Below are 19,355 nucleotides of genomic sequence, written 5' to 3' on the forward strand. Positions count from 1 at the left end.
TCTGCATCCTGGGTAATATTTATTGAAATAAAAGAGACTGGTTAAAAATATAATCATTTATTTTATAAACTTATCAACGATAGCTTGTACAAAAATATGTATCTTAAATACCTATTTACTTTAAAATAAGTCCTTACTTACTACCACAGCCGTAACCTAAACTTAGAAACAATTGCATCTGAGGCAACTTGTTTTTGATCTCTCAAAATAGGCATATTCCTGAAACAATACAAAAGTTCAATTTAATACTAAAAAAGAAAGCTAGAAGATAGACAGACCAGAGAGAGTAATAAAGCTCCACCAAAATGGAATAAAATGGTGGTCTCTGGCCAGCTTTTACAAGTTTTCGTGCCAATAAAGTTTAATTGAAAGCCAAATTCTTACCAGTAGGAAGGCAGCGGCTAGAAGCAAAGCTTTATGTTTCGGCTGCACAGCAGTGGTTGGTATCTGTAACGTGGTGGTGAAACTGTTCAAATCTCTGTCCCAGCCGTGGGCTATCCTGCCTACTTCGCGGAGGGAATCTCCTGTCATTATCTGAAAAGAAGGAATGATTTTCAAATGAGTTCTTATACATAGAAATTCTTTACGAATGTGTCCAATTAAAACTTGAAAAATGGATTGATTACTTCAATAAAGATTTCATCTTTCTTCTTTATGATTAGATTGTTTGCTAAACTCAAACTCTTTTTTTTTTTCAAATAGGCTCATAAACACTTTTGTGTTCAGTGTTTTCTTTGTTATGAAAAGCATGATAGTTGCTTTATGCCGTCTAAAGTAACATCTCACAACAATAAAATGATTTGAAAAGTCTACTGGATTTTCTTATTAATCGTACCTTAAACTCGGACAGCAGCAACGCGCTCCGCTGCAGCACAGCAGGTCCTTCCACCACGAACAGCACCTGTTCATTGACGTCCCTCACCAGGTAGAACGGCACCATCCACGTGCACTGCTGCTGCACGCGACCCACGTAGTCTCCCGGCGGAGTTATTACTTTTATCTCCTAGAATCACCAGGGAAAGAATATTTAGGCCCAGGTTCACTGACAACATACACAGACGGTTTTCTTAAAACAACTGATTTCTAATAATTTTCACGTACCAGTTTTAATGTGAACAGTTGTTTTAAGAAAAATGGACGTTAATGTAGTTGGTGAACTTGGGCCTTAGTAGTATGTTTGGTCGGGATAGCAAAAATCTTGCATTCTGCGATGTAAATGTAAGCCAAATATGGTTTGTTTTTACCACATAATATTCAGCCTAGTAGCACTGATGACTATAATAGTAATAGTAGTTACTCTAAGTAGAGGACTATTACACAGAAGTTATGGTCTTGACATAGATGTAATATAATAAACAAGATTGCGCACGCTCGATATATATATTTACGAAATTCCAACGCAATAAGGTACTAAATTTGTTGCATAATACACAGAGGCAAATCCGAGCCGAGAGGGATAGTTAGAACGGAGGCCGTTTGTCTCTTTCTAACACCTTGCCAGCATAAAAAAATGTTGTGATCAACAGTTTTGTCTTCCCAAAAAAACAATTGAATCACATATATTTTTATCTTATTTTAACAATTGTAAGTCAACAAATTAATAAAAATCGCATTAATTTATTATACGAATAAATTATTTATATAAATTATTATTCTTAAAACATAAACAACATAAACTTTTATTTTGTTGTTTTTTTTTTTTCTAGCGGTAACCCTGAACATTCTTGGCGCGTAATCAGCATTTAAAATTTTGTTTATATTTTTTGTATTAAATCAATTTAAACTATTTAAATGGTGAAAAAGTGTTGCGTTTATATTTGTAAAAGTGAATCCTATGGTGGTTGCAATATATCGACTACAACTACTACTACAACTAGGGTGCCCATGAATTCTTGTAATGAGTGAAAATATGAGTGATGGATTTTAAAACTGTTGTACTATTGTTATAGATTCCCAAAAAATGAAGAAAGGCGACATAAATGGCTCAGCAGTCTATATATGAAGTAGAAATACAAAAAAAACAGTCTTCACTTCGAATCTTCCTGCTTTTATACTGCTAATTCCCGCTAATTATTAAAAGCCTATATAAGTATCTTAAGGTCACAAACTGCGTAAGTTAAAACTTCAATACCAATCTGCGTTTAATAATCTTAGCAAATTCGGATTTGTCTCACATAGCTTAATCTCATAGTCACCCTATTAGAAAGGGACAGACAGCCTCCGTACTAACTGTTTCACTCGGCTCGTTTTTTGGGTTTATATGCGCAGTCCTGTTTACTAATATTATGTCTATGGGTCTTGATGATGGGTGATAAACTCGCCTTCAGTGATCATAAACTTTAATTAACACAAGGTCTCCTACCTTGTAAAATACTAAAATTATTGTCACATGTCTCGTTTCCTCTCTAGGGATAAGGGATTACTTACGTACGTCTAGACTAGAGGTTGTAAATGCTAGTTAGTAGTAACTAGTAGTAGTTCTACTAAAGAGTCATGTACTTTAATATTACAACTACATTTGTGTACTAAGTTTGCTAATCGACGGTTTTTATCAAAGCTGTGCGCATACAGTTTGGTTCATGTATAGGCAAAAAGCACAGCAGATCTTTTGTAAATTAAATCGTCCTCTCCTTTTTAGTTTACTTGAGACTCTCCAAGATGTTGGCTACAATAACTCGTAACACAATCAAACTGACCTGCAATCTACAAGGGAAGCAGCAAGAAGCTGCAGCCAGTCTTCTCTTCAGCACCATTGCTTCTTGCCTGGTGTTATCATGCAGATGCATGGTGAATGCCCTCCCTGACCCACACAGGCATCGCTGGGTGGAAGTCGATGTCTCACTGGCAATGTACAACGCTTCGCCATTTGGAACTCGCACTATATATCGATTCTCTGACTCGATTTTGGATGTCACTGAAAATTTTCAAGTGAAGATGTCAGAGTTCCTGTAATAATTCTAAGTTTTTATATGATATCTGGAATGTACGGACATTCATAACTTTCTGAAAATCGGATAATGAGCTGAGTTTTCATCTTTAAGTTAGTTAGGTACTTAATAATATTGTGAAATACATATAATTATTGTAATCAATAGGTATTTTATCTTATCTAATACCTAGTCGATTCCTTTGTTTTCCTTAAATAACAATTTTAATATTGATTGTCCTTTGTTTATTCGTGTCTCGATTAATCTGTTACTTCAATCTTTTTATGATTATGTCCCTGTGAATCCCTTGGACGCACAGGATGTGGACAGGATAAAATTATGTAAGGAAATTCATATTTCCAAATATTTTCGTGTTTAAAATAGTACTAAGTTTTTACACACAGAGACAGTATACACTTCAATCATTATTAGATCATTTGGGGCATGAAGTCAAAACATATTCCGAAAAAAACATAAATAATTAGCATGGAAATCCCCATTTGCTCTTTAAAGTTTTCATTCAGATTTTCCCTTAAGATCATTAAGTAATTGCTATAAATATTCATGAATCTTATCTTATGTTGATAGATTAATCATTATTAATCGCTGATCAAGTATAATAAATTAGTCTTAAGTAATCAATTCGTTTTGTGTGTTTCGAGAATATTTTCCGACTGTCTTCTGTTTCTCATAATTTCGCAAGAAATTGGGAACTCCCTTTATAAGTAAACCTAACATTTATTACGGACAGGGTGCATACCTACATACATTTTTGCTATAAACAATACATTGATGACATTGATATGATTCATTCGTGCCTTTATAAATCAAGATATAAGGAAATTCTTATACCTAAAGTCAAATATATCTACTAGTAGGTATATTATCGCTAAGTCTGTAATGATTAGGTATGTTCTAATGGTTTTTTTTGTGACTGATTATCTGTATTTGATAACCTTACGCAACTCTTAAAAATCAACATCTTATAAAAGTACTCAAGGACTTAGACATCCCTAAACCCTAGAAATGATTTTCAAAATGTATAGTCGCTTTTGTATCGCGTTTAAGTCCCGATTATTTATAAATATGTGTTGCAAATCGTGTATGTTTAAAAACATTTATTTAGCTAGCGTGTGAACTGTCATCTTAAATTGCCCCTAAAGAACAATGTCAGGTTTCGGCCCACCCAATCAACTTTTAAAACTGAATTCTCACGGACACAAAGTTCTTTACTACAACGATTTGCATATAAAATACTAACTTCTTATAAAATATTTAATTGTTATCTAGAACTTTTCCAAAAAAATATCATGTTAATAAGTAATTATTTTGTTTATCAAGTTCAGGTTTTTCGTTTGAATAATTTGGAATAATTTGGTTTTGAGAAGTTCAATGCAAAAATGGAAACCATAGAAAAGCTTCTGACATTAAACTACACAAAAAACTGTAAGAATTTTCACTGTACATGAAATATTTTTATTGAGCCTAAGTTACTATGGACGTCTGACATTGTTCTTTAGAAAAACCAAAAGAAAGAACATCGGTAATTGTGTTTTGTTATTTTCAATACGCTGCTTCAGACATAACTGTTAGTGTTTAATTCCGTTCCCTTTTAGTGCAAAATCGGTGAATTCCTGTACTTACGATCAGTGAGTTCCACAGTTTGCTGTATCAGAAGGTTGGTGACGCCTATGAGGAAGTCCAGTCCATGTACTGGTATGAACTGTCCCCGACTGTTAGATCGCCAGTCTACAGTTGACACCGGTAGTGGTGCGCGGTCACCTCCTAAAGAATATTATTTTGAGGTAAATAACTATACAGTGCAAATTCTTTCTTCAGCAAAAATAAAGGTTCTCATTCATAATTAGTTCCAGTTTGTTATCCGTACTATTTGGTTCATTAGGACTTGTGTTTTTTTTTATGTTGTATGGCTTTTATGACGTCAATGCGAAAACTGTCGTTTCATCAACTGAAGCCTCTTTCTCTTTAATTTTTGCTGCCTGATATGGATAAGCGGTATTGAACTTGTTGAATTTATGAACAGTTTACTCATGTTAGGGGTCTGTTTCGTTAAAGTACTACTACAAAAACTATAATAGAAACTCACCAGTTGTGGGCTGAACACTAATAACTACATCTGGTCTTCTCGCCGGTGATCCATCGTCTGCGGAAAAAATACTCGAAACTTAGAGGAACGCACAATTTATATTTGTTTTGACTAGGAACACTATGCATTATTTTGATTAGGAATTATTGACATTATTGAAACCTTTACAAAAGTATTATCACGATGACGCTAAAAATGTTTCTTAATTTGATTAGACTACTTCCCTCTTTGTTCTATGATGAATTCTTAATCAATTAGAATCCTTATCATTTTGATAATTAAGATCATTAAACACGTATTTACCGTCTGTTGCCGCTGGATTATCAACTCCTTTATTTTCATTATCTGCACTAGCGTCTCCCATTTTGGAAACAGGATTGTTTTCGCACAATCTTTCACAATTTGCCTCACTTGTACCAGAAAGATGTTATTTGTTGTTAACGCTTGAACAAACTGTGTTATCGACAATTTTTACGCGTTGTTATCGAGTTATCGATAAAAGATATCTCAGCAGTATTATCGACGAGTAGGCATCGGTGTTGTACCTCGATTGGTACAGTAATTACATCAGGTACAGGCGTGTGTGGACATGCGTCTGTGTGTGACAGTCTGTACATTCCTTAGAAACAGTATTTGTTTTGATACTGTTCTTTCGATTCTGATTAATGGTTTCGTCATAGTTGTTGATAACTACTTAAGATATTTAATTTTGTTTTGATTAAGAAAGTCTTTCTACATATAAAACATTTTCCATTCGAATATCTGGATCCAGAATGTTCTAGTAAACTACAGGGTGCAGTAAAATTAAGATTGTGATTGAAACAATTTTTATTGAAAACCATTTATATTCGGGTGTTAGTAATAATTACTTGAATAAAGTGATAACATTCAAGTCGTTAAAATGACCGGTACATAGCGTACAGTATTTTTAATAAATTACATTCATATATTCTATCTACTCCTCATCACTCCGACTAACATTTATTGTAAATGTCGAGATAAAACATTGTAAATTTCGCATTATAGGGAGTTGTAAACGATGCGGTCAGATTCGGTACAAAGGACATATTGAAGCCAAATTTTGATCGGAAGACTTAGAAGAGCGAGTGGAATATCCACTGCCATAAAGACACTTGGTGACGTCAGGCCGCGGTCGACGTCACGCGTGTAAACAAAACGTTTTATTGTCCTAGTAAAGTCTAAAGTGCCGCTAGACTAATGCAGCTTGCGCTCTCATGCTCAGGCCTGATGCTGACTGTGTGGGCGATCTGACAAAGCAATACTGTTTATGACTCACTTTTCCAATTCTTTATTCCTAAATATCATTTTAATTAAACGAATATAAAATATAGATATAAATAAAGGTACACACATCTATGTAAAATGTACCTATATGATATTTCTCAATACATTGGAATACCTTTCTATTTATAGTAGTCTCATATTTTGGAATTACATTTATTATACATTTAGTATTTTGATTATCTTCAATACTTACGTGGACACATTTAATACAAATATACGTAAGTAAATACTTAACAACGATAAAGTTACCATCTCAATACATACATAAACACATCGAATTTCGAAAACCTCACATCTAATCCTGCCCCGAGTTCCACATTTTAGATGGATCTACACTTGAAATACAATCGCAAAAACATATCTAGCAAAAGTCCGTACAACGTTCAATATAATATAATAATAATTTCAAATTACATTTAACAATGAAAGCGTAGAATTATCGCATAAATAACAGCTAGCTGACGTAACTATTGAGATCAACTTTGTGTGAACCTTAACGCTATATCCCTACGGGTCTATGGCTGGTTAGACTCGTACGAATACAATAACAAAGTTTTACCTAGATAATACTAATGGTGAAATGATATACCTTTAGTTGACGATTTAAAAGAAAGTACATTAATACCATCGGATCACGAGAACAGCTCGCCGAGTGACATCTTGAGAAAGCCTTAGTCCATTAAATGTGACGTGGCTGAATGATTGTCGCCTTATGTAATGGTCGCATGGTGGTGTTGATTGTCTATCGCTGGAAGGCTCGCTGCCAGCCCAGGTTGAGCTTGAGGGTGGCAGGCAGGCAAGGGCTGGCCTCACATTCTCCGTCCAGTTCATCGGCTAGGTTGTCGTGCAGTTCCCGCAGAGCCATCAGTGCGGAGCGAGCAGCTCGTTGACATCCCATGTCTCCTTCGCATGTCGTATCGGCTTCAGAAAGGAATACCAGGTCGCAGGTTGTTGGTGGGGCCTCTCCCTGTAAAGAAACGTAATTTTTAGTTTGAACAGAAGTGTGATTTTCATAAGTAGATGATGAATGAAAAATACTCTTACGCAAAGATAGCAGATTTGATGCAAGCTACAAAGCGGTAGGAACAACTGTCCCCGGTCGCCAGCCAGCATGTCTACGCCTCGGCACCGCTGCACTATCTTCGCAAGGACCGGGCACGCACCAGATGCACCTACTGCAGAATTAAGAATGGTAAATGATGACTTCATTTAGAAAATGAATTTAATGAGTGGCTATAGAACGTTATATACCTGTTGCCATTACGGGAATTCGGTGTCTACCGCTGCCACCCATGTATCCTTCAGAAAATTGTTCCTCGATCTTTCCGTTCAAGTAGTGGCCAGCACCTTGTTCATCTTCAAAATCACTGTTTCTTTCGTCACCCTTTTCAAATCCAGGAATATCGTTGCTCATTATTTCTACTTTCTCTTTCTTTACAGCTACACGTTTAGATTTAGACTCATCGGTGGGAATCGGGGATGGTGCCGCACTAGACTTCGCCTTTTGGATTTGCAAACTTTGTTTGAACTCTTTCAATGCCTTCCTCATTTTCTCCAAGCTGTAAGCCGCTGCTAAGCGTGACAGGAGTTTTTCTTTCATTTCTTGTTCCTCTTTTGAATCTAACTCTTCTACATTAGAGTAATGCAAAGCTTCGTCTACAATCAGTCCTTCCATGTTTTTTAGTTTTTTATCGATATTGTCAAGTTTAGAGTCATTGTCGCTAGCTTTGCTCCTCTTTTCTTCATTCTGAACGGCAAGGTGAGCTCTATCTATTTGAATTTCAGTTTCTTCGTTAGGTTTGGTTTCAACGTAATTCCTTTTCACATAGCTGTGTTTGCGAAATGAATTCAATGGGTAAATGACTTCCTTGTTGAAAGTGTCAAAGTATTGTTTTCGTAGTCTATCCTGAGTTAATCCATTTACGAATGACACTGGCTTGTTATTGCGTTTGTCAATTCCGAAGTAGTCAGACCAATCTATCGACTTCTTCCTGACAGTGATTGGTTTATCTTTGTCACTGTGGTCGTGATCCTGCTTATGGTTGTGGTCGTGTGTATGTTCATGTTCATGCTCATGTGCATGACTATGATCGTGTCCGTGTTCAGTTACATGTTCCACTTCTTTTCCTGAAACACCGGGATGGTGAATGTTATGACCATGATGTTCGTGGCTGTCGTCATCATGAACAGCTGAACTGTTGTGTTCGTGAGTTAAATTGTGAACTGGTGTTAACATAGGTGGCTTAACTTCATGCTCATGTTCTTCGTGGTCAGTGTTACGTTTTACCGGATTTTTTATAATTTCAATTTCAGAATCGCCAAATATTTTAGAGAGGTCCTTAATCAGCTTCGGATCAGTACCTGCACTGCTTCGGAACGACTTTACCGTGTCACGTTTGTTTTGATTTTGGGCAAACCTTTTCTTTTGGGTATTTAAGCTATACGAACCACTGCTACGCTTCGTTACAGGAAAACGTTTTTCAACTGCATCGTAAGTATATTGGTCGTCATCAGCTAAATCAGCGAAACTATCATCATCCAGTGGCTGGAATGCGATCGCATATTCTTCACGAAGGTCATCTTTATCGTCATCAGAAACATCATAAGCGTTGTAGTTGGGATCCACTGGTTCTGGGTTAGGCTTCCTGCCATCGTAATCAAACAGAATTGGTCGATCAGAATCGGAGTCAGAACTTCGTTTCCTTTTAAATGCAATAGGACCCCAATTATCTGGGTATCGTTTCTTAACGATCTTTTCGTTATAAAGTTTAACTACGCCTTGAGGAGCACTCTCAATGTTGTTAGCGTGTTCTTTGTTGTATTTATACTTCGACCAAAGTTGTCCTAATAGTAGCGCGTACTCAGCATCGTTGTCAGGCCCATCTTCTTGTTCCTTCTTCTCTTCTCCTTCATTTTTATCCATGAACAGTTCACGCAGCCTATCATTATCTGAGTGGTGACTCCTTTCACGGAACGCTGATTCTTTCTTAGCGGCTGAGTTAGCGGTATTCTTCTTCTTTATAAGTTTGTATTCATAGGTTTCAGGTGGTCTTTCATTATCATCCAATAATTTCACAATGTATTTCGGAGTTGGCTCTTCTTCAATGTCTTCAACATCCACAGCGTAATCGGGTTCTGAAATCAAACGTGGAAAATTATTAGTTTGGAATTCATTTACTATGTTTAATTAAAGAATTTGCAAGATATGAAAACATAAATGTTTACATACCAGGGTAGCCTTGTGGAGGTACAAACTCGTACAATGCATCATAATCAGGTTGTGGTAGGATGGGTCCGTGCATTCGTCCTCGTTGCCGACGCTGCAGGGCTTCAAGCGCTCCCCGCAGCGAAGATCCGCCGCGGTCGGCGCTCGCGCACATCAGCGCGCACGCCGCTAACAGTAGCCATAATAGGCCCATTGTAGACAACAGGGCTTCTGGAAAAGAAGAATATGCATTTTAGTTAAGCTTGATAGATACTTTATCTTGAATCCGTATCTGCTCAATTGAATTCTGAAGCCACGTCACTGACAATATCACCTGAGGTAACTGTAGTAAATGTAGAGTAGACAGGTGCTTCTTAAATGTGTAGGCAAATATCGAAGTAGCAATTACCTAATAGTTATTTTTCAGAAACGGGGCGGTCAAAATATAATAATCCTTGGAATTGGGTTAAAAGTCTGATTAAAGAAAAGGACCAATTTGATTGAAGTGCACAGTTCAGCTTACATCGAATTGCGACTCAAACTCAAAAGGTTAGAATTTTACTGTTTTCTGCTTTCAAAATATTTATTATTTAATTGAAGTCAGTTCTCCGTATTTCGTTAATCTACTGAAGAGGTAGCTTTTCATTTATAATCGTCGTTTGTTTTCGTATTACGTTGAAACAATTCCGAGAATTTTGATACCTGTTGTCTGTTGTTCTCATTATTTTTTATTTATCCGTCGTTGTTGCTACTGTAACTAAGCCAATTATTTTGACAAATTCGTATACATAGGTATTAACATCAAAGACCATTGGTCCTTTTATCCGCAAAGTCCCTTTTACTAAAGGGCTTCTATATGTAGGTATAAATATCTATGATCCGGCCAGAGTACGTGCACAGTTCAATAAATGCTTAATGCCCGCAATATCTTGGGCCAGACACGTCGGCTTTGTGGGCGAACTCCGGTATTATTTAAATATGGCTCCCGTATTAAAAGTTTCAATGAACTCAATGGGTAGGAATAAATTGAATTACTAAGACCTTAGACATACTGAATGATAATAATAATTGACAAAAGGATGGAAGTTATTAGAATGCCTTCCAAAATGCTTTTTGTAAAAAAAGCGGTCTAAGGAGGAAGAGAGAGCCCAAAATAGCTAAATTCAAACTTGAAAAATTAAAGACATAAAATGAAGAAACGATTTGCAAAACAGACAAAATGAACTAAAATACAAAACAGAAAACGACGTTAAAATATTCGTAGGTACGTAAAAAAAGGAAAATTAATCTTTATCATCATTTTTCATTATTAACGTTCTGCGCAGTAGAGGCTTCGATAAAAACAAAACCCTTCTATCAGAGTATTATTGATGCTATGTCTCTGGGGACTGACTGTCAGAGAAGGTATTTTTTGATACGAAAATCGACTATTTACATTTGGTTTGTACTAAAGTTGACTCCTGTCTCTAGGGCTTGAGGTGAATAAATATTGTTTTATTACAAAAAATATACCTCCTTCGTTGTTTTTCGCAGTTTTAGTTTTTTTAAGGTAAGCTATATACATAAAAATTAAAGTCTTCGCGTGTCAGATATTCAAATCATATTCTATAAAAATTACCGAAACAACAAACTCATTTCTTTGGGCCTTTGGGACAAGACTTCGTCAAACATCGATTCATCGATGAATCACTATTTGTACTACTGGAAGAGTTCAAATAGAGAATAGTTTTCCCCCTCTTTTCAATCTTCGTATTTCTCTTAATGTTGCTGAACATTTTAGTTCCACAAAACTGTTATCCGACCTACATGAAAGAAAATGATATTCTGCTCCCGTCCTACCCAGTTAGTTGCTATCAAGAACGTGGAGAATGCACGAGCTGGAGTACTTACATTAAGGCGACCGCCTGACTTCTCCAGAAGATATGAACCGCCATGAATATTTCATGAAAGACGTGATGTATCGCGTTTTCCTGTCATACTCCGTGACGTCATCGGCTCAAATATTGTCTATTAATGAAGTAGACTTTATTTGAATATATTTTCGCTGTTATGAATAAGATAATTTCATATTATTTATTGGCGACTTTCAAGGCTGTTTCGCTTTTATGTTTTGATTGGTCTTACAGTACGCAGTTTCTTTCAGGGATTTAATTCAAGTTATAATTTTGCTGTGATTGGTAGGGTCGGAATATAATTAATGTTGTATTTACGTAGCGGAGTTTCCAGATCTTTTATAATTCGTGCGATATTTTGTATAACCACCCTCCCAGTTTGACCGCTATATGTACATGTGTTTGTCTGTATGTGACACCGTAGCTCTTTTTGATGAGATGCTAGGTGGTTACACTTCATTATTCCTACCGTTTTCCTAGTAAATGTTATCCTTGTTCATTTTATAAGCTGCTAAAGTCTGGAGCTTGTTGCTTTTCTAATATAATGTTGCAGTACTTTTACACAAAATGATATTGAATAAAGCCAGAGCTTATATCATAAATAACGTGTCTTCCAGACTCATCATCAATCATGCTGCCTTAGTACAAAGTGTTACCAGTACCTACATAGCTTTAATAAATCATGTTTTCAACAAAGAGAAAATATAATAAGCGTTTACTGTTTCAGCAGTTTATCCAGCAACTCCATTTACGTTTTAGTTGGTTAGTAGAATATTCTTTGATATTTAGTAAAGGTCCCTTGATAATACAAAGGTAAAAAATGAGATTTCCCTCGAGCTTTAACGAGGAAAATATTGTTTAACTACGTACGTAATGGCTCCAAAAATAGAAGTTGAACTAAGTCCAATTATTATTGTTTTTTTTTCAGTGTGGAACTGTACCCGCCACGTAATAACGATGTAAGATAGCACAAACCATGTTAGCTGGACATTGTGTGTCTTCTTCTTTAGACGTTTATTTAATTGCTTTCTGTCGTCACTATCCCAATTTTTTTTTAGTTGATGGATATTCATCATATTGTTGCCATGAAGATGTAAATATAATAACAGGGCAACTCTGGTGTGATATTATGTCATGTCGACCTTTATCGGGTAAACAAACACTTTATTATACTAATTCTTTATTTACACTGAAAGTAAAAAACTCTTGATCGGAAAAAAGTATTCTGATAGATGCGCAAAGTCTGTTACTATCAAAAAGCTCTTCTAAAAGGCACTTTTCTTCAATTTCCCGCAACAAAAGAGCGCCTGTCAAACATACATGTCTCCGAGTATTAGGTAGTTATATGAAAAACAGGAATTTCACGTCGGCTTTCAGACGAAGCTGTCATATTCAGTTGCCTCGAGACCGTGTTATGTGATGTCTGTTATATTCCTACGTTATATGCCGGAAAAATATTCAGTTTGTAGAAAAATACGGAAATAGGTAAGATAAAGTGAAAGTTCGGAAAAGGAAAAAGTAGAACGCTCGAGAAAAGTGATTCCATGACTATCATATGTTGATAATATGATTAGAATTTTATAAGTAGTAATAAATAAATCTAAGTTTTGCCCTATTGTACTTGGTCGGCTGCCAGTTTAATCGGATGCAGCTGAGATTCAGTGAATCCCACATGGCGACTGTGTGAAAATGATATTAATCAACACAGTTACTATATATCTATTAGCTGTGTCATTTACTATAGCACAAATAAAATAACTTTACACGTGTTGAGGTCGATAACACAAAAACTTTGAGAGTAAAATAGGTACAACCAAGAGTTTCTAAATAAAACAAGGCTTAATTGAGTCGTACCAGACTGACGAAATAAAAAGAAGCCTGAAAGAATAAAAGATCCTTTGTATCCTTATAAAACAAAGCAAAGTATACCGAAAACTCGGTAACTAACTAAAATAAGAAAAGGAAATGTTTATTATTTCTTTCTTTACTTATTTTTTTAGGCTTCCAGTTCATATTTAAATATCAAACAATTTTCATGAGCATGAACTGTGTATTTTTCTTTTGTTTATTTTAAGTAATGTCTTTTTGTATATAGCAGTTCAAGAAAATGGTGAAATCATTTCTATTTTGGCATTTGTATTGACTTGTATAATAATATACGTAAAACTTTTGAAAACATATTTCGAGGTGAATACAGCCAGCAGTAAAAAATGGAGAATAGAAAAGATAGTGTTTCTACAGTATTAGACGTTAGGAAAAGCGGAAAAATAAGCACGTAAATGACATTTTCAAGTGTAGTTATGATGTGATTTTGTTCATGAACTATGCATATAATATAACACTAGTCACGATTTCACTGTAGATATCACAAATATTACAAAAATATTTTCAAAATGGAAGATGATTTTCCTCGCTCCTTTTGTTTCCGCATGAATTTAATCTGTCGAAGTGACTCTGCAGATTTGCTTCCATCGTTTGAATGGATGAATCGAATCTAGATAGATAGGCACACGCTTCATAAGTTCCACATCGCGTCCACCTTGACCTAAATATCGCTCGGATCAGGCCCGGGCAGCATGCTTATATTTTCAGCAAACTTAGGTTAATCTGATTAATAATTTCTGTACTTTTTCATAGAAGCTATATCCTCTCTAGTAAATACTTAATCCAGCTTAAAGTTATCAGATGGAAGATTGATTCCCAGTTACCATAAAAAGATTCTACGGACGGTAGTCGTTTGTAATATCTTTTGGAATAAGCGTCAAAAATTACTGTCCATAAGCTAAACATGTGGTTTCTTTTTTATATAACCGGGCATTAGCAAAACTGAAGCGGTAAAATTATGCATAACGATTTGTAATAACTCTCAATAAGTTTCACCCGAATCATGCATGAATCGGATTGCAGTATAATTTCGAACAGTTTTACTACTATTGTTGCCTTGCAACGGAATACATATTTTATAATGACCACTAGACCGACAGATGTGTGAAAGCCATTACTAACTGGCTTGAGATGAGTCTTCAGCTTGTTTACCACTTAACTGTATAAACTAAGACCACTTTACTCACTGTCGTAGAGAGCTCAGTACATAAGTGACATGTTGCTAATAATAGCGTTGATATATGACCTAAGTATCTTAGCTTTCAATCAAGCATTCTGTCAAAGGACATAACACAAGCTTTTCAGCAGCATTTGTTGGCAAAAGTTTACTATTACGGTGCACTATATACAAGTAACTGATGATTAATTACCTATGTCAAAATGATGCACAGAGTACCAAGTTCAAATCACGAAGACTTTAAAATTAAAAATAGCAAACTTAATTACTGAACTTGAAAATATAGACAACTTAACAACAGTTATGACGGTTAAAAATATAGGCAAATTCCTAGTAAAGGGCCAGCAATGATAGAAATAAAAGTTACCAAGGTTACCAAACAAACAACCTTAAAAGTATAAAGCCTCATATGAACGACTTTATGAAAACTACGTAATCAAATGACTATTTGTAGGCAACCTAAGTCTATCAAAACCCTAATTTCAAACTTATGTTTGAAATGAGTTTTGTTTGTAGAATGTACTAGAACTCTCTGATACAGGTATTTTCCAGACAACTGGCTCGTTTTATACGGGATTAGGGATCCTTTAAACCCTTTTTAATGGTTTACTTAGCTCAGAAAAAGGGCCTTTTTGGAGACAATTTATTATTCTGATACATTGTTTAGGTTTGCCTTGATGGGAGTATTAAACTACAATTGAATAAGAGCCGCCGCACTCTGCAAACTTTTAATCGACAAATAGTTTCATCAGGATCATAAATCAGTATGGAGATTAATGATAGTGTCTAGTAGTGACCGGTATCAACCAATAATAAAGTTTGAATGGATTCCGGATAACCTACGAAATAAACTGTCATGTCAGCTAACCAACGGGCGAAATTTCGGCCGACAGTTGAGTCTGCTGTATTCGGGGACGTAGGTACTACATATATTATGTCCTTATTTGCTTTGCTAATATTTAGAATAGGTACTACCTATTATCAAAACAATCTTAGAAGGGGCTTAGCATACCACGAACTGCAAGCTATGATTTCGCGGAAATGCACTCCGTTTGGTCATGTGCCAGCACCGCGCATGTCTCCTTATTGTTGATCGTGCATATAAGAAATAATAACTGAAAGTACCTACATCAGATCAGACTGTAGACATTTAAAACACAGTCCTGACTTCACTTGATAGAGGAAGGTTGTTCAGAAATATTTAACTTTAAGTACATATCCCCTTACTTTATTTCTTGAGATCCGTTTGAAGAATTTCAAGTCGTCCTTCGGTCATAGCCATTCATTAGTTTTTCGCTACCTCTAACTGTGGCTAATGCCTACATATATTTATTTAAGGCTGATGAGGGATGATGATGAAATTTAAGGCAGTAGTCCTTGTGACATCACATATTTTAAAATGTTAAGAACCTATGTGTTTGATTACAAATGAATAATTTATTTTAGGGTGTTATCCCCATATGACATACATCATTTAACATTAATTACCCACTAAAGAAAATTTTATTGAAAATAAGGCTATACTTGCGTACTGCCTTATTCCCAGAAGAATATAATACTACATAATTAACCATAAAATAGAACATCCAATTAAAACTAAATAGAAAATGAAAGCTAGACATCAAAGCCTTACTTAGTGCCCTTTTCTACAAAACGAACCTTATTTACGTAATTAACTCTTACACAGACGGATCTGTATTCCCTTTGGCCTGAAACGAGCAAACAAAGTGAAATATTTCAGCCTATTACTTTAATTAAAGGAAAAACCTACTTCGTCTTTGTACTAGGGTTATTTAATTAGTAGAACGACCGGCGTCTGGCTCTCTTTTAATGACTTAGACACTAATTTTATGTGCCTAAATGACTACTAAAGTAAGCCCCTTTAGAATAGAATATAAGTTAGAATTAAGTATCTAACACTGACTACAGGCATTATTTGAGGCTCTTTTTTGTGGGCTCAGCGTGAGGAAGTATCAGACTCTTACGACTAAAACCCACCATGTTCCTTTTTCTTTAAGCCCTTTATATAACAGTGCCGTAGTAACTCTTTCGAACAATCCCGCAGCCACGGCAGGCTTTGGCCCGGGTGATATTTGGAGATCTCAAATAGGATAACAAACAGCTTCATGTGTTATTTTGTATTTATTTTTCATTAAATAAGAATGCCTAAGTATTTGTTTCAACTGTTCACAAATGATAAGACCAACAACAGCAGCAAAATATCTTTCTTTCGTAGGTACATATATAAGTTGTAAAATCTACTTTTATATTCAGATAGTAAGTAAAAGAAGTTATAAGATACATAAATGTCGTATACGTAGTGGAACAACTAGCAGCGAGTTTAAAATGCAAATACAAACAATAAGCAAAATGGCAGTGTTTTGCATTTTTGCTTTTAAAAAGCTTAGACTGGCTAGTAAAAGCCAGTTCTTTTGCTTTAAACTTTATCCACAGGAGGTAGTAAATATTTATATACCTGTTAGGATTTCCTTTGATGATTGAAAATAAGCTATTTAAAAGGGAGAAGTCATTTTATGAACGTTAAGCTGCATCTTCTAATATGCTATCTGCTTGAGTTTAAAACCCCGAATGTAGAAATAATTGAAATCTAAAATGTTACTTTGCATTTCATTCATATTTTTCCATAGTCTCCGTGGACACCTACTGTATAATAAAGCAATTAAAAATAGTAATTAGCTATTTACGTTATTTATAAATCTCCTTCATGTGTTTTGTTTTTAAAAAATAAATTAAATTAAGCGTGTGTGTGTATCAAAACATCGATGATTTTTTTCAACAACATTTCATATTCCCTTTATTTGTCTTTTTTCAGTTACCCCTGAAAATTGTTACTGCTCGTGTACACAATTACTGAAATATACTTTGTATCATGACTCATAATACAAACGCGATTGTCAGACACGAAACAACAAAAGCCCATTATAAAAACAAATACATACCGTTATCAACATCGTGACAGTTGTCATCAAGCCCAGTAATTGAGCTTAATAATCTGACAGCTGATTTAACAACAATTACCCGGGGGCCGCACTGACCTGACCTGATTAATTACATTTTTTATAGCCCCATATAAAACCAATCAACAATATAAAGACTGATGGAGCATAACACTGTCACAGTTGTGAAAACAATGCTTAATTAATGAGGATTGACAGAAAACAAGATAGGAAATAGACTGAACACTTACCTTAGAACATTTATCGCGATTGTCCACAACAAAACACGGTTGAAGGTTGTCGAAAGCGTTCGCGCACTCCGGGTCTTAGAAAACAACTGCGAGTGATATTAGCAAGTTGCGCGGCGGTGGCTGCGCAGTGGCCAGGGTTGAAGCTTCGGGAAGGAGCTACCGCGGACCGCCGGCTGCGGAACCTGACTTATGAATGATATAGCCTGCGAAAGGTATCTTGTGTTAGTCGGGGCGCGGCGAGGGCGCGCGGGGGAGGGTTATATAATGTGCCCGTGCCCGATCGATACCGGGGGCGGCGCGAGCGTAGGGCGAGAACACAACAGTTTTTCCTTTTTATCGGCGAACTATACATCGGCGGGCAATACTCTTTGTTTTATTGCGGCGTTTGTTACACCCATCAGTTTTGAATGACCCGCTTTGCAACTATTTTTATTCATCAGACTGGAAAATGGGTGGAAAGTTCCATTGTGATGTCTAAAGCTCACTTAATTGTTAAGTTTGGACCGAATCAAAAATCCATATCATGCTGAAATGAAAAAAGATATTACACAGAGAACAACCCCTTGCCGATATGTCATCATTCCGCATCATTTTCACAGTTAAATACAGACAAGACTACCAATTTGTGACACTTACGACGCTAGCACACTTTTCTCGATCAAAACCAAAAGCCAGTCTTTATGTACAAGGTCTAACAATAGGTGATAAGGCTTCCATTCTTTTGGTCGACCATTTAATACAAACTTGCTACCAAACGAACCATTATTTTGTAGGTACACAAATTCATTTTGGTTACAAATTCAATTTCACTGGTGGACAGACTAATTAAAGTTTTTTTTATTGTGTGGCTTAGAAGAGAAGCATATACTTTATTTATGGCTGTATTCCTTAATGAAGCTCTGATTCACTTTATATTTACTTCAAGTATGTAAGGTAGATAATTAGCGTGTCAAGATCGTTCCCGTGGGCACAGATTAACAAGCATTATGCTCTCACCCCTCCGTCCTTGGCCTTCGTCTGCCTACACCAACTTCAGCTGGCGTTGCAAATAATATTTTGTTTTTCACAATAAGGATTAGAGAAACAACATATTCAACAACACAAAGATGCATTTGTATAACCTATCTATCTATTTTTATTCTTTGATTCGCGATTATAGATTCAATTTTGACAAGTTCTCAGCTCCATATAAATTGTGATAAATAAACAATCTTTGGTTGCAAGACGATAGATGGATACGTTATAAAATCAGTCAAAAACAAGCAAGCATTCATAAATAATTTAATTTCAATCATTCAGCCTGTATATAGAAAATGTTAATAACATTTTCACCGCAGAGCGATATGCTTTTCATTTGACATAACGAGGTTGCGTCTGTCATGAACGCTTTTAATATTTTTTATGGCTTGTGTTATTGCGACTAATGGGATCGCGTAATGAAACAATTAAATATGGCTGATTTATTATGAATTATTATGAATAATAAAGTGATTTATATTTGACTGACATATATACATTTTATTTTATACATATAGACTTTTCCTGCCAAAAAATAAACATGCAAAAACAAATTTTAAGTTAATTCTGAATCGTTGATTTGGCTTCAATAACGGTTATTGATTGAATTGGCTATCTATAAACATACAATTT

At 35.5% G+C, this 19,355-nt stretch overlaps 1 protein-coding gene across 1 annotated transcript; it reads right to left on the reverse strand.

Annotated features, from left to right (window-relative positions):
- Nucleotides 1-41: 41 nt before the first annotated feature.
- Nucleotides 42-17,856, reverse strand: LOC124629539. Its single transcript, XM_047162968.1, has 12 exons — nucleotides 17,706-17,856; nucleotides 9,569-9,775; nucleotides 7,591-9,474; nucleotides 7,384-7,514; nucleotides 7,089-7,306; nucleotides 5,338-5,456; nucleotides 5,035-5,091; nucleotides 4,572-4,712; nucleotides 2,697-2,914; nucleotides 836-1,003; nucleotides 385-534; nucleotides 42-219 (listed from the first exon to the last, which is right to left on the reverse strand). The coding sequence occupies exons 2-12, from the start codon at nucleotides 9,756-9,758 to the stop codon at nucleotides 163-165; spliced, it is 3,333 nt and encodes a 1,110-aa protein (XP_047018924.1). The 5' UTR covers nucleotides 9,759-9,775; nucleotides 17,706-17,856; the 3' UTR covers nucleotides 42-162.
- Nucleotides 17,857-19,355: the final 1,499 nt, after the last annotated feature.

The sequence above is a fragment of the Helicoverpa zea genome, chromosome 1, assembly GCF_022581195.2.
Source record: "Helicoverpa zea isolate HzStark_Cry1AcR chromosome 1, ilHelZeax1.1, whole genome shotgun sequence".
NCBI classification, from domain to species: Eukaryota; Metazoa; Arthropoda; class Insecta; order Lepidoptera; family Noctuidae; genus Helicoverpa; species Helicoverpa zea.

What these genes read in the sequence shown, in the direction of transcription:
- LOC124629539 (XM_047162968.1), bottom strand. Translation starts at nt 9,758, where the DNA reads ATGGGCCTATTATGGCTACTGTTAGCGGCGTGCGCGCTGATGTGCGCG. An exon ending in GGCTGGCAGCGAGCCTTCCA is followed by an intron (nt 5,457 to 7,088) that starts GCGATAGACAAT and finishes CAAATAACATCT; the next exon opens with TTCTGGTACAAGTGAGGCAA. An exon ending in TGCTGCTGTCCGAGTTTAAG is followed by an intron (nt 535 to 835) that starts GTACGATTAATA and finishes CCTTCTTTTCAG; the next exon opens with ATAATGACAGGAGATTCCCT.